The sequence below is a fragment of the Lontra canadensis genome, unplaced genomic scaffold (genome assembly GCF_010015895.1).
Source record: "Lontra canadensis isolate GAN:19392208 unplaced genomic scaffold, GSC_riverotter_1.0 scaffold15, whole genome shotgun sequence".
NCBI classification, from domain to species: Eukaryota; Metazoa; Chordata; class Mammalia; order Carnivora; family Mustelidae; genus Lontra; species Lontra canadensis.
In genome coordinates this window covers 24,460,901-24,486,813 of record NW_022631009.1, presented here as the reverse complement: position 1 = coordinate 24,486,813, position 25,913 = coordinate 24,460,901, and the positions used below count along the sequence as shown (strand labels likewise).

General features: G+C 37.4%; 1 protein-coding gene across 3 annotated transcripts in view; it reads left to right on the top strand.

The window, feature by feature from the left end:
• Positions 1–839: 839 nt before the first annotated feature.
• INTS8 (integrator complex subunit 8) overlaps positions 840–25,913 on the top strand; it is a 55,438-nt gene continuing 30,364 nt past the window's right edge. The window contains exons 1-14 of one of the 3 annotated variants that reach the window (XM_032858671.1): positions 840–1,133; positions 2,432–2,606; positions 4,809–4,949; positions 5,482–5,553; positions 6,490–6,541; positions 7,644–7,826; positions 11,893–12,000; positions 13,327–13,482; positions 16,266–16,366; positions 16,785–16,926; positions 22,291–22,361; positions 22,724–22,899; positions 24,039–24,172; positions 25,318–25,428. In XM_032858671.1, coding sequence (XP_032714562.1) covers positions 1,004–1,133; positions 2,432–2,606; positions 4,809–4,949; positions 5,482–5,553; positions 6,490–6,541; positions 7,644–7,826; positions 11,893–12,000; positions 13,327–13,482; positions 16,266–16,366; positions 16,785–16,926; positions 22,291–22,361; positions 22,724–22,899; positions 24,039–24,172; positions 25,318–25,428 — 1,752 coding nt within the window. In that variant the 5' untranslated portion in view covers positions 840–1,003. The remainder of the gene's footprint in view (positions 1,134–2,431; positions 2,607–4,808; positions 4,950–5,481; positions 5,554–6,489; positions 6,542–7,643; positions 7,827–11,892; positions 12,001–13,326; positions 13,483–16,265; positions 16,367–16,784; positions 16,927–22,290; positions 22,362–22,723; positions 22,900–24,038; positions 24,173–25,317; positions 25,429–25,913) is intronic. The other 2 variants (XM_032858670.1, XM_032858672.1) reach the window with 2 other exon arrangements.

The following is a 25,913-nucleotide window of genomic DNA, read 5'->3' as shown; positions in this document are numbered from 1 at the left end:
ACACAGAGCGTGTGCATGATCTATGAATACACTTTCCCAGATTTTATTTTATTTTATTTTTTTAAAGATTTTATTTATTTGTTAGAGAGAGAGAGAGAGAGCACGTGGAAGCACAGGCAGACAGAGTGTCAGGCAGAGGTAGAGGGAGAAGCAGGCTCCCTGCCGAGCAAGGAGCCTGATGTGGGACTCGATCCCAGGACCCTGGCATCATGACCTGAGCCGAAGGCAGCTGCTCAACCAACTGAGCCACCCAGGCGTCCCCCAGATTTTAATTGTTAATTAAAAAAAACACATTACAGAATGGCGGTAAATGTAAAATGGGATTAACAATACCTCTAGCTGGGATATCAAAAGGATTAATTGAGCGCTAAATATTGAGAGCTAGTCCTGAGAAGTAACAGAAAAGCTGGATCTCACTGTGGGGCATCATTCTGTCATCTTTCGGGGAAGGATGGTCAGGGACGCTAGTGCCCAAGCCAGGAGGGCGCCTCCACCGAGCGCACCTAAATGGGAGGAAATCTAGGAAATGGAAAAGGGGAAATTGAAGGCACCGAAGACAAGATTTGCCTGGATCACAGTTTACACGCGTAGTCTTCGCTGTCTTTTGAGGACATTGACGGCCGCTGTAATCCTGGATGAGGCTGTTCCATTTTCTTACTGGTAATCTCTCAAGGAAGGGGGAAAGCCCACCTGCGATCCAGCTTCTTTGCCAGTAGTCTTCCAAGGCAACCGGGGAGGAGGCGTGATCTAAGGGCTGGCCCCGCCCCATCTCGACAAGTCGAACAGCGATTGGTCCGGTAGCGCGGCGGTGGCGTAAGGAGGTGGGCTTAAGCTCCCCAGCTCCTGCTGGGCCGCGTCGCCATTTTGAGTTGTGTGGGTTTCCAGGACGTACTGAGTGTGGCTTCGCCGCGGGAGGTTCCGTAGATCACAGGCCAGAGGCACGCGTCCGAGTGTCAGGTTGGAGCCGGGAAGCGTCCCTGGGGGTAGCGGCGGCGGGGGCAGGATGAGCGCGGAGGCGGCGGACCGGGAGGCGGCCACCTCCAGCCGGCCCTGCACCCCGCCGCAGACCAGCTGGTTCGAGTTCCTGCTAGAGGAGTCGCTGTTGGAGAAACATCTGCGCAAGCCCTGCCCGGGTAAGCGCGGCGCCTGCACCCCGAGGGGACGGGGACCCGGCCGCGGGCGCCGCCCGCCTGGCTCTCAGGACCCGCATCTCCTCGGCCACGAAGCTGCGGGCCCGGGAGGCGTGAACCCGTGTGGAGTTGTGGCCCGACACCCTCGCTAAGCATTCAGCATCCCAAAGCCGGGGCACTGCCGTGGAGGGCTTGAAAACGCAAAACCGAGGCCCTCCTGCCTCTCGCGCCCTTGGCCCTTTTACTGATTGCGGTTTTAGCATCTGCGACATGGTCGTGTAAGATTGCAGGGGCTGGGGAGGCTGGCTCGGACACACCCCTGCAGAACGCCGGCCTGTGATCAATTTGGAGCGGGCGAGAGATTGCTGTTTTGGTGCTGCTCCTGACGCTGATTCGTTATATTTTAGGTTCTTATTTAAATGTTTTGTTTCTCAGCGAGGGAATTTTACCGATTATATATACATCTACACACATACACACGTACATATATACACACATACATACATATAGATAACCATATATTTGTATATTCCGCAGTTGAGCTGTGAATTAAAAGGAGAAAATCTCCCAAGAGTAGGAAATGCTGTACAGTTGTAACATGGTTGTTTAATGATGATCAGGATTAATATCCCAGTTAATGAGTGCTGTTAGGGAAGGAGGAAAACTCCAGGCGTGTCTGGAAAGAGGTCCTGGCATGAAAAGGTATTCTGCTCCTAAAGTTCATAAAGATGTAACTTGCTAAGTCTACATCAGCTTAACTATAGAGACAACTCTGCCAGAAGTTAATGGTTTCACTCGGGCAGTTTTCCTGCCTGTATCATATTATATTTTAATTTTTTGCTTTTCATACACTTACTGAGTGCTTTCTGGGTGCCAGGCTTAATGCTTCTCATCTGTTACCTCATTTAATTCAGCCTTCATAATCTCCAGTATCTTCTGTTTTGCATTGATGGGAACCGGTGCAGAGGTAACTTGATGCAGGTTGCGTTGTTAAAACAGTTCTAAAGATGACATGGCTTTCCTGTAATTAACATCGGTTATTTGCTGATCTAGAAACCTATAACCATTATGTTCTTACTCTACAGGTGTTTTCTTCTGCATCAGTCTCCTGCACTTTCTCCTTACCGCCCTTTCTCTCTGCTGTAATCCCCGAGCATACTTCTTAGAAATCATATTCCTTAGTTATTACAACTACACAGCTGTTGGGGTTCTTTTTGTGGCCAAAAACCAGTACAGGGAAACCATTTGCATCTTCATAATTAAAACTTTTAAGATTTTTTTTTTTTTTTTTTACATCCTAGATCCTGCACCAGTTCAACTTATTGTTCAGTTTTTGGAACAGGCTTCCAAACCTTCAGTGAATGAGCAAAACCAGGTGCAACCTCCGCCTGATAACAAGAGAAATCGTATTTTAAAACTACTTGCTCTTAAAGTTGCTGCACATTTGAAGTGGGATTTAGACATATTAGAGAAAAGGTATACAGTATTTAAAAGAAGTCTATTTTTGAAGTACTATTTAGATATTTTGGGTTATTTCTTATGTATGCTTATGATAACCAGCCCTTAAAGTGCAAATTATTTTTCTGTATTTTCTTGGTAAAATACGCAACTCTTTTTCAAAAGGTATAAAATATTTGAATGTTAGATGAATTTAAATCACCTTTTGAAGTGTAGACTTACCCATAGTGACTTAGTTTATCATTATTACTTGATATGATGACTAGGGAAAATCCACACCTAAACAGTTTTAAATGTTTCAGTCTATTTTTATGTATCTGAAGAAAATGAATGAAAATTAATGATAGTTATGTAATATAGATGATTTGCTGTTAAATAAATCAGTTATTTTTTACTGGTCATAAATCAGTCAGTAGCTGCCAAACTATTAAAAATATCTTAGAGTCAATGCCTGTATTTTAACAAATAAGTACTGTCAAGGCTATGCTTAGAAAACAACTTGTTTTCCTCCCCTTTTTCTCACAGTTTAAAGAGAAAGTACTTTGTAAAATTCAGAAACTAGGAAGGAAATAATAGTGGAGGGGAGACAAGCATTTCTAACATTTTTGTGTAACTTTAGTTGTTTTTCTCCCAATTTTTTTTAAAGTAATTTTTATACCCGACATGGAGCTCAAACTCATGACTCCAAGATCAAGAGTTGGATGTTCTGCTGACTGAGCCAGCCAGGCACCCCTCTCCATATACATATACATATATGTATATATGTATATACACATATATATTATTTATTTAAAGATTTATTTTAGGGGTACCTGGGTGGCTTAGTTGGTTAAGTTGCTGCCTTTGGCTCAGGTCATAATCCCAGAGTTGTAGGATCCAGCCCCAAACTGGGCTCCTTGCTCAGTGGAGAGCCTGCTTCTTCCTCTCCCTCTGCCACTCTGCCTACTTGTGAGCTCTGTCAAATGAATAAATAAAATCTTTAAAATATATGTGTTTGTGTGTATGTTTATGTATTTTAGAGAGGGAATTCGTGGGCAGAGAGGGAGAGAATCTCAAGCAGACTCCCCGCTGAGCTCTGAGCGAGATCCCACAACCCTGAGATCATGACCTGAGCTGAAAACCAAGAGTCGGATGCCCAACTGACTCTGCCACCCCAGTGCCCCTCTTTTCCCCAAATAACAATATCATGAACATTTCCCCATTTTGGTTTTTTTGGAGATAATTCCATCATGTGGAGAATATATTAACTGTTCTTCCATTGATATTTAGTTTATTTCTACATTTTCACTCTAATAAGTCAGAGCCTTAAATATCTTTGTCCTTAAATTTTATCTGAATTTTTGGTTATGCCCTTAGTACAGATTATTAAATTGCTGACTGAGGTGGTATAAACATTTTTAAATCCCATGATGTGTAGTGGCAGATTGCATTTCAAGAGAGTTGTACTAGTTTATGCTCTCATTGGTAGTCTTTAAACACTTTTTCACTACCCTTCTGCATCGTCAAGCATTAGAATTAAAGGAAAGAATTCTTTAATCTGAGGAAGATAATAGGCTGGAGGTGTATTAATAGGCTGGAGGTGTATCAAGAGAGAGTGATGTGTACAAAGAAAGTATGGTGTATATGATACAGGTGGAAATTGAACACTGATGGAATATTTGATAAGCAACTGAAAACTTTTTAGATGTGAAATTAATACTGTGACTATGTTAATTTTTTAAAGTTTTATTTAAGTCCTCTCTGCATGCAAGGTGGGGCTCAAACTCATGAACCCAAGACCAGGAGTCACATGCTCTTCTAACTAAGCCAGCCAGGCACCCCCCCACCCCATTCAGTTAATTTTTTGGAGATCTTTTCTGAAACATTTAAGGAAGACATGATTTAATGTTAAAAATTTACTTCATAATAGTATAGGAAGAAGGGAAGTAGGAATAGAGATGAGACCAGTTTAGCCATCAGCTGATAATTGTTGAAACTAGATGATGGCACATATTGGTTCGTTATATTCTTAGTACTTTTGTGTATGTTTAAATTGTTTTCATAATGAGATTTAAAAAATACTTTGAAATTTAGTATTTCTGTGTAAGTTGTTGAGACAGGTGTATAAAATAGCCCCGTGGATTTAGTCCTTTAGCATTTTAATTATGTTCAGTGAAAATACTGAATTGTGCATTTTATGCCTCTTATGCAGACATTAACCTTTTACTTCTTTCTTTTAAGTTTGTCTGTTCCAGTATTGAATATGCTACTAAATGAATTGCTGTGCATCAGTAAAGTTCCTCCTGGGACAAAGCATGTGGACATGGATCTGGCCACTTTACCTCCAACCACGGCCATGGCTATCCTTCTCTACAACAGATGGTAAATTTTTTCATAGACCTAAAATGTGTTGGGCAGCCTCTTTTTAATTGCACTCTGGCCTTCAAGGGTATGGCTTTTTTTTTTTTTTTTAAGATTTTTTTTTTTTTAAGATTTTTTTTTTAATTTATCAGAGAGAGCACAAGCTGGGGAGGAGGGAGGAGGCAGAGGAAGAAACAGACTCCCCACTGAGCAGGGAGCCTGAATTGGGGTTCTACTCCAAGACCCTGGCCCTCATGGCGTGAGCCAAAGGCAGACACTCAACTGACTAAGCCACTAAAGTGCCCCTCGGGTATGCTTTTAAGAGTCCCCTATAACCTAGAGGTCTCTCAGAGGATCTTATAAACTGTGAGTCTGATGGTGGAGAAAATTGATAACTGCATAGTTGAGCATTCTGATAAAAATGTGGATAATTTATGAAATTTTTATCTGAATTAAAACTTGGGATAATTTATAATACAAATGTTCTAAGGAGTACTTGAAAAAATAAACATTTATAACATATTAAATTTTCTTTTTTTTGTCTTTTCTTCAGGGCAATTAGGACAATTGTTCAAAGTAGTTTTCCTGTCAAACAGGCAAAACCTGGACCTCCTCAGTTAAGTGTGTAAGTTGGCAGATATGACCCTTTGTTGGCACTTTTTTCATCAGAGTTAAAAAATTTTTTTCTTGCAAATTTTTAAAAACCCGTGGTACAGAAGGTGTAGAGTAGAACCCAGAGGGCAGAAGGCTTGCATCCAGGTAGGTTTGAAGGAGTTGGAAGGGTAAGAGAATCAGGTAGGGCTCTGGACATCTAGAATAGAGAGCTCTAGAAAGATGGTAGGAGAGGACACTTTGTGAATCTTGCCTTTCATCTTTGGTGTTAGCTCATCTGCTCCAGAGTATTAAGATTTCTTCATATAATTAAATTTATGTGAAGGTGTATTTGTTCTGTACATGGAGAAATTGTCTTAATATGTAAAATTGATAGGAGTCCGAAAATTAATTACTGAATTTATCTGTATGTGGAGTTTTAAACCTAATACTTAAAATTTAGGTGGTTTACCCAAATTTGGGGCTCGAGAGCATAGTTTCTATCTTGACATAAATGAGCTTTTGCTGCCAGTAAGTTTTAGTTTTAAATTGAGAATTATTTTTTTAAACACAAAGCACATGGGAAAATAATGGTTAAATAAGCATCATAATTGAGCTTTTGTGGGTTTTTTTATTTAATTTTTTTAAAGATTTATTTATTTTAGAGTGTGCAGATGGGGGTAGGGGCGGAGGGAGAGATTCTTCAGACTCCCTGCTTAGCCCTGAGCTTGACTCAGGGACAGATCCCAGGACCCTGAGATCATGACATAAATCAAGTTGTTGGATGCTTAACCAACTGACTGCCCAGGTGCCTGAGTTTTTATTTTTTTATTTATCTTTAAGCATGAAAAGAAATAGTATTAAAAACATTTTTATTTCAATTCCAGCTCACGTTGAATAATGCTCTGATGCTTAGACTTTATAGTCCTTTGAGTAACATTTGATTCTTTTCAATCATTTTCTCTTTTAGTATGAATCAGATGCAACAGGAGAAAGAGCTAACAGAAAATATTTTGAAAGTAGTGAGTATTGGCATCAGTTACACTTTCATATTTCCGGGTTGCATGGCAGAGTATGTTCACGTGCTGCTTATAACCTTAAGTGTATGAGGATTGGCAAGGTCTAGAAGCAATGATGTTTCGGTTTTTCCTGTTAGAACATAGTTTGGTAATAATTGTAAATTGTATAGCTTTTCAGTGTTAATGGTGGTGCTTTACCAATTTTTTGTCGAATTGTCCTGATACTTGAGATTAGAGAAATCACTCCTTTAGTGATATTTTTATATTTAATATTTCCCAGAGTTCTATAATAAGTACATATTACTTACATTTTAAAATTACTTCTACAGTCAGGAAGATGTAGCAGTTACTTCTTAAATCTAGTTAATATAAAAGTAGAAATATGGGAGTTACCATAATTAAAAAGTGATCTCTGTAATTCTTTTTTTTTTTTTTTTTTTTTTTTTTTTTTTTTTTATTTTTTTTTTTATTTGACAGATCACAAGTAGGCAGACAGGCAGGCAGAGAGAGAGAGGAGGAGGAGGCAGGCTCCCTGCTGAGCAGAGAGTCCGATGTGAGGCTCGATCCCAGGACCCTGGGATCATGACCTGAGCCGAAGGCAGAGGCTTTAACCACTGAGCCACCCAGGCGCCCCTATCTCTGTAATTCTTTAACACCTACAGTGTGCCAGAGATACGCAGGGAAGATAAGAAACCTTCTGTATCTATATCTGTATAAAATTAACATGTTCTGTAGTGTTTTGAATGTGGAAGAAAAAAACCTGCATTATTTTAATTTTGTTTCTAATGCCTACTAAATGGCTGTCAGTGATGCATACAAATATTTCTGGAATAAATCAGTGGAAACAAATCTTTTAAAGCATTTTTCTTTCAATTTTCTATTAAAAAAAATCTTACCACTTCATATTTTCTAATTTCAAAATAGGAACTTTTACTGTATTTTTTAAAATTTAAGATAACAATCTCAACAGATCTAATTGCACTCCTGTGTTAAAAAAAAATTTTAATAGCTTAGTACGACAAGCTACTGAGTATCCTGTAAATATATTTTAGCTAATTTTCTGTGATTTCTGTATTTTAATAATTCTTTTATTGAATTCTTGTAGCTAAAAGAGCAAGCTTCTGATTCTATTTTGGTGCTAGAGGCAGCCCTTAAATTAAACAAGGATCTTTATGTCCACACGATGAGAACACTAGATTTATTGGCAGTGGAGCCAGGTATGGTAAATGGAGAAACGGAGAGTTCTACCGCTGGATTGAAAATCAGAACCGAGGAGATGCAGTGCCAGGTATTTATAGCTGTGTTTAATCAATGTGTGGCAAATTTTTGGAAGACCTTACGTGAGATCATTCTAGCGTTATTAATTTCTGCCTTTGTCTCTCTGATTTTGAATTAAGATGCTGTTTAAAACTTTGCATCATATTTATTTTTTGAAAGATTTTATTTGAGAGAGAGCATGAATACATGCACAAGTGGGGGGCCTTGGGGAGATGGGAGAGGCAGAGGGAAAAGCAGATTTCCCACTGAGCAGGGAGCCCCGTTCTGGGCTCCATCCCAGGACCCTGGGATCATAACCTAAGCCAAAGGCAGATGCTTAAACAACTGAGCTGCCCCAGCACCCTTTTGCATTGTATTTAATTTGTAAATTTTATAAGACTTAAATTTTCCTAAAAGAAATGGAAGGGAAATTTTGTTTGCTTTATCACCTCTGAAATTGCTTCCCCGTCGTGTTTAGGGAACAAGAGTTTAAATATTGAGAATGCAGTGAGCATGCAACTCATTTTACAGTTCATTTATATTATTAGATAATTAAATCAAAAAACCCCCCTGCAAAACAAATGCTATGCTTTGAAAAATGTAGGCTCGTGGAGAAAGTAATTAGTTTTTTAAGGATCTTAAGGTTGTCTGCTTTCTGTAACTCTGGGCTCTAATCCCTTTGACAGGTTTTAGTTGATGTGAGAAATTATGTATTCATGTTGTCTTTTTCTCTGTTGGATTGTAAACTTTCTGAGGTGTCTCTTTCTAATGTGTATTTCGCACCTTCTTCACTTTTAGCACAGAACCTTGAGTATGATAGAAATTTTAAAACTTTCGAGAACCGCCTAAAGAGGGCCATGAGGATAGCGCATTTTATATTCTGTGTTCTTTTCTTTGTGTGGGTTGGCATGTTGTCGTCTTTTTTAAAAAAGTTTGGTAGAAGGGAATAATGAAACAAGATGGGATCGGGCGGGAGACAGACCATAAGAGACTCTTAATCTCACGAAACAAACAGAGCTGCTGGGGGTTGGAGGGGTATGGAGAGGATGGTTGAGTTATGGACATTGGGGAGGGTAGGTGCTATGATGACTGCTGTGAAATGTGTAAGCCTGATGATTCACAGACCTGTATGCCTGGGGCGAATAATACAATATATTTTAATAAAAATAATTAATGAAAAAAATCGCAACAGTTTAGTAGTTTATTTTTAAAAAATTAAAGTAAACTTTACCCCCAAAGTGGGGGTCAACCACCCTGAGAGTAAGTCTCATGCCCTACCCACTGTACCAGCGAGGTGCCCTTGCATGATTGCTTTAATCACTCTTTCCCATTCTGAAATGGGCAGGAATAACCATAATTTGCGGGGTACCTTTTCAGATTAGCTGGTTACAGAATTGAGGGTAGTCAGTTTTTCAGTGCCTGATGAGATGGAGGTCATAGTTGGAATAGGAGTAGCGAGGACTGACAATTGGTAACTTCTTTAAATTGTTAATGAAACTTGCATGTAGCAAGGCTTCTGGTACGTAGTATCTTACAATCACTGAGAGTCTGTTTAAAGATTATTGGTAATACTTCTGATTTTCACCGTAGACTGGGTGATAGAACGTGAAAACCAGAACTCTTAACAAAACATCTCAGTGTGCTAGGTAAGCTATCAGATATTCTCTTAATTACATAGCTGAGTCCTGATTCTGTGTCTTGAATGGCAAATTAGTAGCAATATTCACTTCCTGGCATTGTAATATTTAAAGTGCATTCTTTGTATTACTAAAATTTACCTGACCTAAAAGGAAAAAATCTTTACATTCATTCCCCTGTAAATCTGAAAGTATTTACTTTCTTTTAGGACTGCTTTATTATCAGGCTTTTTGTTTTTAACCTATTGACTACCTCTTGATTATAGAATTTAAACTTGTTTTATTTTTTTAATTGGGAGTTCAAGCTCATGTCCGTGGGATCTGGAGTCATATGCTATACTGAGCCAACCACGTGCTTCTAGAATTTAAACTTGTTTTAATGGAGGTGCCTGGCTGGCTCAGTTGGTGGAGCATGTGACTCATGTTACTAAGTTGGAGCTCCACCTTGGGTGTAGAGATTACTTAAAATCTTAAAAAAATTTTAAAAACTTGTTTTGATGGCTAGTTAATAAAGTTATACTTAAAAATACCTTTTTTGTATCTTGTACTCTGTCTATCTGGAAAGGGGAATTACATGAAACTCTAATATGTATGTGTGCATATGTGTATAAATATCTGTATATCCATTTCCTTTTTTTTTTTTTTTTTTTTAAACTTCTTTAGCACCCCTTTGCTCCAGGTGTGAGGAAGCACTCTAGAATGAAAATCAGCCAGACATTTAATGGGGACTAAATAGTGGAAAGCAGTATCCTAGAGGTGGAGAATTCATCCTGATTAGCTCAAGAAGATGGAATATATATGTCTATCTATATATATATATATTGCATAAAAGTAAATCATGGTTCTAATGCATATCAGACTGTTACAGCTTAGGAGTTTAGAGGAGACATAAGTACCCATTGGCTAAGGCTGGTTTTGTGTAGATGGAAATAAAGGGTGTGGAATGAAGTTTATTTCTAGGATCTGATATGGGTGGGAAAATGAAAAGGCTGGTGTGGTTGAAATCAAAGAGAGTGAGAGATTTGGAGAGAGAAGTTAATCTAGATTCTGAGATCCTTAATGATGAGGCCAAGGGATTTGAACTTTCTCCTACTTGGGGCAATAATTTGAAGACTTTTTTTTTTTTTTTTTTTTTTTTTAAGATTTTATTTATTTGACAGAGAAAGACATCACAAGTAGGGAGGCAGAGAGAGAAGGGGAGATAAGCTCCCCGTCGCGCAGAGAGCCCTATGTGGGGCTCAATCCCAGGACCCTGAGATCATGACCTGAGCTGAAGGCAGAGGCTTAACCCACTGAGCCACCCAGGTGCCCCATTTGAAGACTTTTTAAAGAAAGATCTGTCTGGGTGCCTGCGTGGTTCAGTTGGTTGAGTGTCTGACCTATGTTTTCTGCTTGGGTCATGATCTCCAGGTTGTGGGTTGAGCCCAGCATGCTCAGCACAGAGTCTGCTTGAGATTCCCTCTCCCTCCTTCAAATAAACCTTAAAAAAAAAATTCAGATTTGTCAGCGATGTGTAGAATAAACTTGAAACAGGATATAAGGAGCTGTAGGGATCTGGATTTGAGCCTGGGCTCTGCCAGTACTTGGTTATATGCCTGTAACCAGACATTGTCACTTTCTGGGCCTTGTTCCTGTTCAGAAAATGTTCAGGTTGGGTTCAATAATCTGAGTCTTTGAGTTCTGCATTTGGTGAATCTAGGCATGAATTTAAAAAGGTTCTTGAGGAAATAAAGAGATTCTATTAGTACTTTTCCTGTTGTTTTTTTCCTATTGTTTATAGTTCAAATTTCTTACTATTTCACTTTGGCCATTTAGTTGCTCTTCCCCACTTTAAAGAGAGTGGAGATTGGGCCTCCTGGGTGGCTCAGTTAAGCGTCAAACTCTTGGTTTTGACTTCGGTCATTCTCTCCCTCTGCCCCTTCCCCCACTTGTGCACACTCCTGGCGCGCTCTCTCTCTCTCTAAAATAGGGTCTTAAAAAAATAAAACAAGTAGAGATGGTAGAGAATCCATTATGATGGTGGACGTAGCAACGGTGATAGTAACATCTAGTTTCCAGTGGCAGCCCTAGCAAGAGTATAGCTTGTTGCTGCTCTCTGTGTAGTGCTGGTGGCCACGGGTGTTCAGAGCTTTGGAGTCTAGTGTTGAGATGGCTGCAGTGCTCACTAGGTCACTTTGGGCTCTCATCTGGTTTCTTGCCTCCCTTGCCCCTTTTGTTTTCCAAGCCTGATTCTTTGGCCCAGTAATTCTAAAGGTCACCTGAAATCTTAAGAGTTAAATCTATTTTCTGCTTAAATCAGTCCACTGGATTCTGTTGCTTGTGACTAAGAACGTTGTTTCATTGCTCACTGAAATTTTTTTTCTTATATATGTACCTGTGTTTTGCTGAGATAAACAAATTTTGTGTTTTGTTAGCTCTTAAAAATGAAAAGTTACTAAACAAATTTCATTACCATTTTAGGTGTGTTATGATTTGGGTGCAGCTTACTTCCAGCAGGGCTCTACGAATTCAGCTGTCTATGAAAATGCCAGAGAGAAGTTTTTTAGAACCAAAGAACTAATTGCAGAGGTAAGTATAGTGATAACAGGCACAAGATAATCAGTCCTTAAAAAGTCCATCTATTTTTTAGCTTTTTCTGATGATAATAAAAACAAGTATTCATTGTAGTACATTTGGTAAGTTTTAAAAAATACTGAAAACATTTTGAAACTCTGTAATACTACTGCTTAGAAATGACCCCTGTTGTCATTTTAGTTTATTTTCTTCCTATTTTCATTCTTTGTTTTTATATGGATAAGCTTAGACTGACTATATTTACCATATTGTTACCATGCCTAAGTCTTTGGATAGACACTTAAATGTATTCTCTTCTGCTGTATAGATGAGCTGTGATTTACTTCATTTCCCTAATATTTGGGCATTTATGTTTGCTACTTTTATTTATTGTAAAGCTATGATATTTCTGTCTCCAAGCATAAGTTTTTGTTTGGTTTAATATCAAGTCAATGGTTACTAAATTTGTAAAGGCTGTGAAACATAAAACCAAGGTGCTTTCCAGGTAATTTCTCTCACGGTACTCTCATCTGCAGTGCAGTGTGTTTTTCCTTTTTCTTTCCCTTTCAGTTGCTAATTTGGTTGGGTGAAGTAACAGTAACTTTAAAACATTTGCATTTCCTTAATTCTTAGTAAGGGTGAACTTTTTCATGTTTATCACTTGCATTTTTATTTGTATGATTCTGGCAACTGCATTTTGAAGTATATAACTAGGTTTTTATGTGCTTGGTGCCTAGACAAATTCGTATTTCAGTCTCTCCTCGTCAGAGAAATTGATTAAATGTTCAAGAGATTTACTTTAAATCTATTCTAGACCTGTCGGGAATTCCCATTTTCCTTTGTCCAGGCATTCATCAGATTTGTTCTCCTCTTATGTTTTCTTAAGTATCTTAAGTTGTTTTTTAACAGTATTAGCATTTTGCTAATATCTTAATTGTCATATCTACTTAGAGTAATGACATCTGCCTTTTGTATGTTGGTCTGAAAACTAAACCAGGAATCAGCAAACTTTTGTAAAAGGCCAAATAATAGATACTTCAGCCTTTGTGGGCTATATTCAGTTTATGTTGCATATACTCATTTTTTGCTGTGTTTTTTGTTTTTGTTTTTTTCCTTTACAACCTTAAATGTGGTTCTTAGCTCATGGGATCTACAGAAATTGGCCACAGGCCAGATTTGGCCTGTGAACACTAGTTTGCTAACTCGTGCTAATTTTTTATGGTTCCTCCATCCCTGAATTTTCCATTGCATTTTCTTGTACTGTTAAAATGCATTGAGTGGGTACTAGACTGTTGTTTTTGTTACATTGATGGATAATGATGTATACTTCTTACTTTGCAGATAGGTTCATTATCTCTTCATTGTACCATAGATGAGAAGCGGTTAGCGGGCTATTGTCAAGCATGTGATGTTCTTGTACCTTCTTCTGATAGTACATCTCAACAATTGACTCCATATAGTCAAGTTCATATTTGTTTGAGATCTGGCAACTATCAGGTAAGATGTATGATAGGGATGTAATAGGGTAGTTGAAAAGTTTTGGAAACCAGACAGAGCTGAGTTCAAAATCTGGCATCACCATTTATCAGTTGTATGATTTGGGGCAAGTAAAACAGATTGACCTCTAAAATGGTGGTAATAGTTAACTCATTTCATAGGCTCCCTATGAGAATCAATTGAGAAGTTATAGTTTATAAACTAAGCAGTGCCTTATACAAATATTGACTCATTTTGATAATATCCTTTCTTAAAGGTCAAGAATTTTCCCATATTAAGTAAATTTTTTTTTTTTTAAGATTTTATTTATTTGACAGAGAGAGCTCACAAGTAGGCAGAGAGGCAGGCAGAGAGAGGGGGGAAGCAGGCTCCCTGCAGCAGAGAGCCGGATGCAAGGCTTCATCCCAGGACCCTGAGATCATGACCTGAGCTGAAGGCAGAGGCTTAATCTGCTGAGCCACCCAGATGCCCCTTAAGTAAATTTTTAAAGAAACTCTGTAATTTTTTAAATTAAAAGTAGAGAATTGTTAGTTTTGTGGACCCTTAAGTCCTGTGTCTGACTTAAAAGTATGGCCTTATAGCCCAGCCTTGTTAGTCACTGCAGATATTAAGACTGAAGAAGAAAGTGATCAAAGTGGTGTTGGTAGTTTTGGATGGTCTCTTACACAGCTTGCTTTACCAACGAGTGTGGTTGTTACCTCAGTTTTACCCATGCAAAGGGCTTAAATTAGTCTTGAGATTTTTATTGTCTCCTTTGGGTATATATTTTTAGTTTTATAATGAAAATCACTGGGAATTAGCATTTGTAGTTTTAAAATCTTTATTGGAAAGCTTTCTTTCTAGAAAATGAATAGTGCCTTCATGTTAGCTCAAAGCAGGAGTCATGAAATGACAAAGCTATAGCATATCTTTAGTTTTGTCTCCACAAATAGGCTTTTAACCGAGCTTTTTATTTTTAAATTAAATTAATTTTTTAAAAAAGATTTTATTTATTTGAGAGAGAATGAGAGATAGAGCACAAGCAAAGGAGAGAGGGAGGAGCAGGCTCCCTACTGAGCAGGGCCCTGGGATCCTGAGCCAAAGGCAGATGTTTAACTGACTGAGATACTCCGGTGCCCCTCAGCCAAGCTTTTTAGTTCACTCTTAAATAGAATTGATTTTTTTTTTACCCCCACAGAAAATAAGAGCAGGATAGTACTTCCTCCCCCACCTCTGCCCCCTTTTCAAATTCTGCTTTGCCTTGGGGAAGAAAACTAAACTTTCTTAAGGACAGATTAGATACAGATGGATTTGTATAGACATCTTTTAGTTATATATCCCTAGTACAGGCTTATGGAGGGTGGAAATCAGTTACGGTAAGATTCAGAATCTTAGGGAACTCTCTGGGATGGTAAACCTTTGTAAACAAGACCTTAGAAATAGTACTCATGGATAGGCATATGTTAACTGAATATAATGAAAAGCCAACATTTATAAATCAGAAGGTATTGTAATGAGTAGCTGGGAAGAAGAAAATCACAATTTTATTACAACTCTGAAATTTATCACTTCAGTTATATATACAGGAGTATCGTAGAAGTCATATTTAGCTTGGTTTTAAAAATAGGGTTCTATTTATATAAACTCTGTAGTTTTTGTGCTGATTGTGTAGTTATTTGGTGGTGCCTGGGTGGCTCACTTAAGCTCCATTAAATCCCAACTTCTGATTTCCGCTCAGGTCATGACCCTGGGCTGGTGGGATCTGAGCTGCGTTCCATGATTTGACTGCCCTGGGAGTGAGCTTAAGTGAGCCTACTTGAGATTCTCTCTCCCTCTCCCCACTCTACCTCCAATGAGTGAATGAATGAATGAATGAATATAGTTATTTGAACAGCTATAAAAAATGTGTCTTCTCGCATGTGGGAAAAGGCTGTCTTGCCTGTGTGTAGGCCTACACTGTTCATGTTTTGCTATGGACAGTGCTTGCTCCCTAGTTGTGAAACCACCTTGGTCAGTACTTTTTTGATGGTGACAGCTGATTAGCTTTAAATGTTTCCAGAAATCCTCTTTCCTATCTCCATGTGTTACCACTCTTTTCAACCCTTCTCTTAAATTGCTTGATATCACTCCTTTCTTCTCCTCTTCAATTGCTTGATTAAGAGCTGAGACAAAGTCTGTATGGAGTGATACAGGTATTTTCTGTAATTCACTAATGACTATATTTTAAACCATTTAAATTTATTATAATTGTTTCTTTGTGTGCTTTTTCCAGCTCAGTTATTTTAACTGTTTTAATATTTTTAAAAGTTTGTTGTATGAACCTATGTTTAAAGTGGATGAGAAGAATTTTTACAACTTTTTTTTAAGGGTTTAAAAATTTATTTGAAGGAGAAAGTGAGTGAGCAGAGAGGGAGAGGGAGAAACAGACTCCCCACTGAGCAGGGCTTGATCCCAGGACCCCAGGATCATGACTTGAGTCACCCAGCACCCTGAATTTTTACAACTTCTAATAATATACCTGGATTGCTTCTGATTGATTGATTTTTCCTTTACCTCTTATTTTTGGTTCATGATCTTCAGCTTGAAAGGGCAGAATTTGGGGGGGGGTGGCTGTTTTTATCCTCAATCTAATTTTAAAGTTTTAGAAAAGATTTTCCTAGTAAGGTGATTTTCTTTCCTAGTTTCATGATTTTCTTCAATATGTTTTCCATTATAGAAAGACTCTTTTTTTCTTTTTGGAAAGACTTTTAAAGAAACTTTGCCAGAATTTTTGAACTGGATGCAATTTTATGTCTGTGTTCTAGGATGTAGTAAAGATTTTCATTGAAGATAACTTAACCTTCAGTTTACCTATCCAGTTCCGGCAGTCAGTACTAAGGGAACTCTTCCAGAAAGCTCAACAGGGGTAAGTAAGTAAATTGAAGAATTACTTTCTTATTTTTGGATAAAAGAGCAAGTGCACTTTGGGTTTATCAAAAATAACCTCCAAATTACCTATAAGACTGTGACAGTAGTTTCACCTTTATTAGTAAATGGGAAATTAACATAGTCGGAGGAGCCACTTTAATGTTCATCGAATCCACTTTAAAAGCACTTGGGAAAAATTAGCAGAATTTGGTTCTGTTACCTAAGCTGTAACTAAATCGTCCCTTCACAGATTTAAAACTTTTCTGTTCTGCTCTATCCCCACCCTTGACATGTGCCTGAATAACCTAAAATTTTACCTCTCAAGGATAAATAACTCATTCTTGCCAATTTGGTTTTGTAATATCTACCTTTTATTAAAAAGAATGTATTAGTGGATCTACTTTTGTATTCTACAGAAATGAAGCTCTAGATGAAATCTGTTTTAAAGTCTGTGCCTGTAACACAGTCCGTGATATATTGGAAGGTAGAGCGATTAGTGTTCAATTTAACCAGCTATTTCTTAGACCTAATAAAGAGAAAATAGACTTTCTTCTTGAGGTAAGACACTTTTTCCCTTTTTAATTTGTAATTTTGCTGTAAACTTACAAATGACCTCTTAGTTGTCAAATCCAGTGCCCTCTTTTCTCTCTTCATCTGACTTGCTGGTGTTGGATACTCCTGACAGACGGTGCTCTCTGTCCTTATCATCTGCTAGAGCTCTTTGCTGATTCCCAGTACCAAGTTTTCCTTGGTCGTTGCTTGACGTCTCTTTTGCTCTCCCTTTAGTGTTTCTGTTTACAGTAGTTTTGTTTTTGGCTCAGTTATTTCATACCATTTTTGAATTCTTATTTAAAGCTTCAGTCACATGTTGACTAAACATTCCCAAATCATAACTCTAACCTCTTCTGTGAGCTCCAGAATCCGTGTTTTTGTTGGATCTTTCTACCTCTTTAACTGTCTTAATATAACAGACATTGAGAGAAATATAGAAAGCACAGTTAATACCAACTTAGTTCCAAAAATACAACATTGCCAACACTCTAGAAGTCCTTTTTATTTTTATTTTTTTTAAAGATTTTATTTATATATTTAACAGAGAGACTGTGAGAGAGGGAACACAAGCAGGGGGAATGGGAAAGGGAGAGCAGTGTTCCTGCTGAGCAGGGAGCCCAGTGTGGGGCTTGGGGCTCGATCCCACGATCCCGGGATCATGACCTGAGCTAAAGGCAGACGTTTAACGACTGAGCCACCCAGGTGCCCCTAGAAGTCCTTTTTATGCCCCTTACCAAATCCTTTCTCCATCTCCCCTTGAGGAAACCACTATCCTGCCTTTTGTGATAATTTTTTTTTCTTTTCTTTATAGTTATGTCACCTTTATATGTACCCCAGAGAATATTCTTTAATTTGCCTTTTTCAAACTTTATAGAAACGAAATCATACAAAATGTATTTCTTTTCCTTCATTAAAGAATGTTTGTCAGATTTTTTTCTAAGTTGTATGCATTTATAGTTGACTTTTTTGTTGCTGTAAGATGTTAGCCGCTTAATATATTGTTTGTAACTATTTTCTATCTTTTCATCTTGTTGATGGCTTTCTTTGCTATGCAGAAGCAGATGTAGGCACAATTTGTTTGTTTTTTGTTGCCCTTGCCTTTGGAGTCCGCTCCAAAAAAAAAAAAAAATCATTAAGACTGAGGTCAAGGAGCTTACCACCTATGTTTTCTCATAGTTTTACGGTTTCAGGTCCATTATTCAAGTCTTTGTCCATTTTGAGTTAATTTTTATATGTGGTGTACAGCAGTGGTCTACTTTCATTCTTTGCATGTTGCTGTCCAGTTTTTCCAGCACCATCTGTTGAAGAGGATTGTCTTTTTCCCCACTATTTTCCTGCTTCGCCAAAGATTAATTGACCATATAATTATAGGTTAATTTCTAGGCTTTCTGTTCCGTTCCGTTAATATGTACCTATTTTTGTGCCAATACCATACTCTCTTGATTACTGTAGCTTTTGATTACTATACCTTTGTGTTTTTTGTTTGTTTTGAGATTTTATTTCTTTATTTGACAGAGAGGATGAGAGAGGGAACTCAAGCAGGGGGAGTGGGAGAGGAAGAAGCAGGCTTCCCGCTGAGCAGAGAACCCGCTGTGGGGCTCGATCCCAGAGCCCTGGGATCGTAACCTGAGCCGAAGGCAGCCGCTTAATGACTGAGCCATCCAGGGGCTCTGGTTACTATAGCTTTGTAATAGAAGTTGAAATCTGGAATTGTGATGCTTTGCTTTTCTTTTTTTAAGACTGCTTTGGCTTTTCAGGGTGTGTGTGTGTGTGTGTGTGTGTGTGTGTGTGTGTGATTCCATACAAATCTTAGGATTGTTTTAGTTGTGTGAAAAATAATGTTGGTATCTTGATAGGAATCGCAGTAAATGGTGTAGATTGCTTTGGGTAGTATAAACATTTCAATAGTACTTGTTTTTCTGATCCATGAACATTTCTTTCCATTTCTTTATGTCATCTTCGTCTGTTCCAGGACCCTGAGATCATGACCTGAGCCAAAGGCAGACGCTTAACCACTCTAAGCCACCCAGGCACCCCAAATTTTTAAATTTTTAAAAAATTTTAATTCCAATTAACATACAGTGTTATATTCGTTTCAGGTGTACAATATAGTAATACAGCAATTCCATGTATTATTCATTGCTCATCAAGATAAATGTACTCTTAATCCCTCTCACCTTTTTCATCCATCTTCCCATGCACCTCCCCTCTGGTAGTCCTCTAGATATTCTGTGTAGGTAAGAGTCTGTTTGGTTTGTCTCTCTTTTTTCATTTGTTTTGTTTCTTAAACTCCACATACAAGTGAAATCATATGCTATTTATCTTTCTCTGAAGCTTAGCTTTATACTCCCATTCCATCTACATTGTTACAAATGGCAAGATTTCATTCTTTTTTATGGCTGAGCAATATTCTGTTGTATCTATACACATCTTATCCATTCATCTATCATAGGACGTTTAGGCTGCTTCCATAGTTTGGCTATTGTAAATAATGCTTAAGTAAACATGGGGTTTATCTATCCTTTTGAATTTAGTGTTTTTGTATTCTTGGAGTAAATACCCAGTAGTGCAATTACTGAATTACATGGTAGTTCAGTTTTTAATTTTTTGAGGAATCTCTATCCTGTCTTCTGTGGTAGCTGTAGAAATATGTTAATTTTAAGGGTTAAACTACTTTGGCTTGCTTGTAGTAAACTCAGCTAAGTCATGACTTTTTAAAAAATTAAGATACAGTTGACATGTAACATTATATTAGTTTTAGGTATATGTTCACTTTTTAAAACCTATTGCAGGATTTAGTTTGTGATATTTTAAGGTGTTTTACATTTGTGTATGAAATTGATATAGCTGTTTTTGTTTTTTTTTTTTTTTTCATGTTCTTCCTTTGATTTTGGTACCAAGGTCATACATACTTCATAAATAAATTGAGGGACCTTTTTTCCTTGCCTGGGAAAGTTCTCTCCTAAAAATGAACTCATTGCTTCTTTAAGTGTTTGGTAGAATTTACCAATGAAATATTTGGGCCTGGAGATTTTTTGTGTGAGGGAAGATTTCTGGCATTGCTTCAGTTTCATCAGTGGATATAGAGTTACTGTATTTTTCCTGATTATCTTTAAGAGGTTATTTTTTTTTTTAAAGAATTTATCCACTTAATCTGAAATTTTTTTTAAGAAGGCTCCATGCCCAGTGTGGAGCCCAGTGCAGGGCTTGAACTCAAACCCTGAGATCAAGATCTGAGCCTGTGACCAAGAGTCAGACATTTAACCAGCTGAGCCACCCGGGTGCCCCCACCTCACCTACATTTTTAAGTTTATTATGTTTTTAAAATGGGTGGTTCATGATCTCGGAGTCTTGGGATTGAGCCCCATATTGGGTTCCTCTTCATCCGGGGAGTCTGCTTCTCCCACTACCCCTGCCCCCAACATGCATCCCCCCCCCCCCTTGGGCTCGCTTGCTCTCAAATAAATAAATAAAATCTTTAAAGAAAATAAAATGTTTACAGCATTTATAGAGATGCCCCCATTTCATGTTTTAAGAACTGAGCTTAATTAACATATTTGTTATATTGCTTATCAGAAGTTAACACCCATTCCCTAAGTTTCTTGATAGGTGTACAATGTATCACTATGTATGAATAAGCTATTGTGAAAGCATATTCAGGTATTACTTCTAATAAGATCATTAGTATTTATAGTGTGGAGCAAAGTTATTGCTATGTATTTTGTACATCAAGATGTTCAGATGCGCTATATGCTGATTATTCATCTGAGCATAGTTCTTTTACAAGGCTGTTTCTGAGCATGGTACTTGAAAAATTACTATTTTTTTCCTTTTTTAGAGAGGGAGGGAGAGAGGTGGGAGAGAATCATAATCATAAGGCGGCTCCACACCCAGCCTGGAGCCTGAAGTGGGGCCCGATCTCACAATCCTGAGATCATGACCTGAACCTAAATGAAGAGTCTTGGACGTTTAACCAACTGCGCCACCAAGGTGCTCCCTTTTGCCCCCCTTTTAATAACAGCCTTATTGAGGTACAGTCACATATCCTACTGTTCACCCATTTAAAAACTACAATCCAGTGATTTTTTTAAGTACGTTCATAGATTGCGCAATTTACCACCTCAGTTTCAGAACTTATCATCCTCCCTCTTCTACCTCACAACAAAACTTCTTACCTGTTAGTAGTCATCCCTTATATTCCCTCGGTGGCCTTTGCCCCAGGCAACTACTAATCTAATTTTATCTCTGGATTTGCCTATTCTGGGCCTTTCATATAAAAGGAAATCATATGTGTCCCCCCTCCCCCCTTTTTTTAAGATTTTACTCATTTTAGAGAGAGAGAGTGTGAGTGTGAATGGGGGAGGGGCAGAGGGAGTGAGAAAATCCCAAGCAGACTCCACACTGAGTGCAGAGCCCAATACAGGGGCCTAATCCAGGACCTTGGGTCATGACGTGAGCCAAAACCAAGAGTCCTAACAAAACCTACTGAGCCACCCAGGCGCCCCTTTGTGGCCCTTTCTTTTCTTTCTTTCTTTTTTTTTCTTTTTTTTTTAAACCGACTTCTTTACTAAATGTTTTCAAGTTTCATCCATATTTTAGCATGTATCAGTGCTTCATTAGTTTTTGTGGCTGAATAATACTCCATAGAATGGATACATTTTTCATTGTTCATTTTATGTCTCCATCAGTTGATGGACTTTAGGGTTCTTGGCTATTATGAGTTCTTGGCTTTTAGTAATGCTGCTGTGAACATTCTATTTTTTGTTAACATATTAGGGAATATTTGACAATTTCCATCAGTTAGGGACTTTTATAATGATGGCATTGTTTTGGTTTATTGTAAGTAATATATGGGAGAAGTCTTAATCTGATGAATAAACTCAGAATATTATGAGACTGTTATTTGTAGCTAACTAACATTTCCACAACTAGTTTTCCTTAACTTCACTCTTTATTTTTAAAACCTTGGTTATCTTCTTAATCATTGGTTCTGTATACTTTAGCTGTTACTGATCGTTCAGCTGTTTCAGATGAATCTTCTTTCACTTTTCTGACTGGAGCTACTGTAGAGTTTATCACCTCATAAAATTGGTTAACGTACTTTATACATTCTGGGAAAGCTTTATACCATGCTAGGTACGTTATTTTTTATATCCTATAAACACCTGCAGTTGTTGAAATGATCACATTCCACTCCCTCTCCCCATAATGATTCTTATTTCACAGTCTCATTTTTTAAATTACTTAGGTAAATCTGTGATAAGTGTCTGAAGAAGGAGAACTTTGTTGTTTTTAAATGTAAACTTTTCAAACTGTAGGGTATGTTTTTTAAAGTGCCAATATTCAAATAAAAATTACTCAAATTCCTAGGTATGTTCAAGATCAATAAATTTAGAAAAAGCTTCAGATTCTTTGAAAGGAAACATGGCTGCTTTTCTAAAGTAAGTGCTTTTTTTTTCCCTTCATTTTCAAGTTAGTCCTGTGAGAAAAATAACATTATTTTTTGTATATAACCTGCATGTTTTATAGCCAGGCAGTCCGTTGAGAGCCAGTTAAGTTCAGATTTGTGTAGTGACACAAAATTTAGGATTTATATTAGTTACTCTTTTTGTATATTTTGACACTGACTTCACAATTTTAAGTAAGGACCAAAAATATTTTAAAATATATTTCAAATATAATTACACAGTTCATGAAGTGGTAGCTTGTTAAATGGTTTATGAGTAAAGATTGGTTAATATGATTGCTTTTCCCAAACTAAATTATAAACTTTTTTTGTTTTACAATATTTTTACTGATCTAGGAATGTGTGTCTGGGGTTGGAAGATCTGCAGTATGTTTTCATGATTTCTTCACATGAGCTTTTCATTACATTGTTGAAAGATGAAGAACGAAAGCTACTTGTTGATCAGATGAGGAAGCGATCCCCTAGAGTAAATCTGTGCATTAAACCTGTAACTTCATTTTATGATATCCCAGGTTAGCTCTCTAGTCTGCTAGCGAAAATGTTGGCACATTTTGCCCCTCTATTATATTTGCCCCTCAGTGTATTTGAGGATGCCCTCTTGTTTGTTTTAATTTATACTTATGTCAGTAATTAATTAGAAATTTACCAGTCTTCTGTAGTCGTATTTCTGTCTAAGCATTAAGTGCCGAACTCTGCTGAGTCTATGGTTAATGGAGATTGAGGCCTAGTTACATACAAGATTCTAGCTGGGAAAATAGACCAAGGTGATTCTGCTGCTGCTGCTGTGTTCTTGGAGGTAAAAATGAGAGCTGGGAGGGGAGTGGTAAAGGGTCCTGAAACTAAAAAAAAAAAAAAAAAAAAAAAAAAGTACAGGTTCTCATGCGTTTCAGTCTGCAGTGCTGTGTGATACTGTTTGCTGACTAAGCATTCCTCTTTGGCAACATTGCTATGTTTGCCTTATTTATTTGATGATTTTCTTCTATTTTTGCTTTTGTATTATGGATACAAGTAGAAAATACTGTGCTCTTATTAAGAAACATAAGATTTAGAGCTTAATATATAGGTGAGACAGAATGCACTTAATTTAACAAAACAAAATTGTAGCTGCTTTGAACCTTACTAGGAAAATGACATTAAGACCTAAAATGCTGGGAATGGATTAATGAAGACTGTATCTGAATGTCGAGTTGTAATTGGGGATTTTAATGATCTTCTTGGTTTTCTGGGAAGGTAGTGCCTCTACCTTCTCTTACTCTTCCTTTAAAAACCACATTTTTAGTATTTACTAAAACAAAAATATATTTACACATGCCTTTGTTAACACATTATGTTTGAAAGTAGGAGACTGTCTACATAAGTTAATTTTTCCATATATCCCACCTAGTTCTTTGAACCAGTTATTGATTTTTATCTTTGTTTATATTTTCATTGTATTTATTTATTAAATGCAGACTTAATACAAACTGTTGGGTTTTCTGTATGAGGATAGAATATGTAATTTATGTTGAATGAGTTCTGAAGATGAGAGCTGTTTCTCACTTATAATACTTAACAAATATACAATTTCTCTCAATTATCATTCTTATATTTGTAGGATTAAGGATTTCTTTGAATTAAGTCATTATTGAAATGGAAATCTCTTCTTTCTTAGCTTCAGCAAGTGTCAACATTGGTCAGTTGGAGCATCAGTTGATACTGTCAGTGGATCCCTGGAGGATTCGACAGATTTTAATTGAATTACATGGTATGACTTCAGAGCGCCAGTTCTGGACAGTGTCTAACAAGGTTAGAAACCCTTTGTCAAGAACACATAAGAAAATCACACTTACTTTCTGATGTAATTTATTTATTTTGGAAAAAATTTTGTTAGAGTGCATGTGCACTAGTGGGGGAAGAGGCTCCCTCCATAACTTCTAAAAATAAGTTTATGTCCTATTTATTGTCCTAGCATTTCCATATATTTTAAATAAAGCTGCAAGTATCTGTATAAGGAATATTCTTTATGCATTATGTAGCTGCTCCTTGCTATGTGCTTATAGAGTATTTTTGTTTTTATGAATACCCTCCTGAAGTCTAAAGCCTAAAGGTTGAAACCGATTCATTAAAACTTCTTTATGGGACATTTTTTGCTTTATATGTTCATTTTAAAATGCCCAGCCAATGGATTTACCTGTTTCTGAGTTATTTGTTTAAAAGCTTTCCTGCATGCAAAGTGTGCATGAAAATAACTTTTAGAACACCATTTCAGTGGAATGTAGCTAAAGATACAGGGGATACGGGAGAAATTAAAGTAGGATGGCAGTACTTCTAACTCACCACGTACTTCTCTGCTGGAAATGTAGTAAAAGAGCAGTCAGAAGTTTATGTATATCTTATGGGATTTGAACATGTAAGTGCAGTGAGATGAAAGATTTCTCTGAACATTAGTGTTGGGTTAGTGTTGATGTTATTGTTAGTGCTCATTCTTACAGATGAAGAAGTGTAGCATAGTAAAGAGGGAGTTCTGATCTGACTGCCTGAGTTTGAATCCTGGCCTCTGTCCTTACTAGCTGTATAATCAATCTTGGGCAAGTTATTTGACATTTGGTGTTTTGCTTTTCTTATCTGTAAAATGAGGATAATAGTACCTACTTAATAGTATTTTGGTGAGGATCACATAAATTAATAGATATACTCCTAGGGCTTTTTTTTTCTTCTTTTTATCTATAGATTATCCTTTAGAAAGTTCCAATCCATTTAATTTATTACTGGGTGATAGTGAATATGTTCATTTTGATTAGTATTACATTATGGCTGTCATTTTCTTTTCTCTACAGAAGTGACCCTTGCCGGACTCTTTAAAATATGATTAAAGATTATTGAAAGATTCTTCCCTAGATTTGCCTTTCTGTGTGTGTGTATGTGTATTTATGTATTTTTATCTCTTCTAGTGGGAAGTGCCTTCCGTGTATAGTGGGGTTATCCTGGGAATTAAAGACAATTTAACAAGAGATTTGGTTTACATTCTCATGGCCAAAGGTTTACACTGCAGTACTGTTAAGGTGAGTAAAAGTGTACATCAACTACTGGTTAAGAATATGCTTTATAGGGGCGCCTGGGTGGCTCGGTGGGTTAAAGCCTCTGCCTTCGGCTCAGGTCATGATCCCAGGGTCCTGGGATCGAGTCCCACATCGAGCTCTCTGCTCGGCAGGGAGCCTGCTTCCTCCTCTCTCTCTGCCTGCCTCTCTGCCTATTTGTGATCTCTGTCTGTCAAATAAATAAATAAAATCTTAAAAAAAAAAAAAAGAATATGCTTTATATTCAGGGTCTGACCTAAAAATTGATGGCAAGATTATGTCCTTTAATTATGAACTTAGTATATGTCTTCAATTATTTGGGTCTCCAATTTATTTGTGTCTTTATCTCTTTCAATGCGTGTGCTAGGTTTTCACTCAAAATCTAGTATTTTACACTCAAGACACTTCTTAATTTGGACTGGTCACAATTCATGTGGTCAGTAGCCACGAACAGCTAGTGGCTACCATAT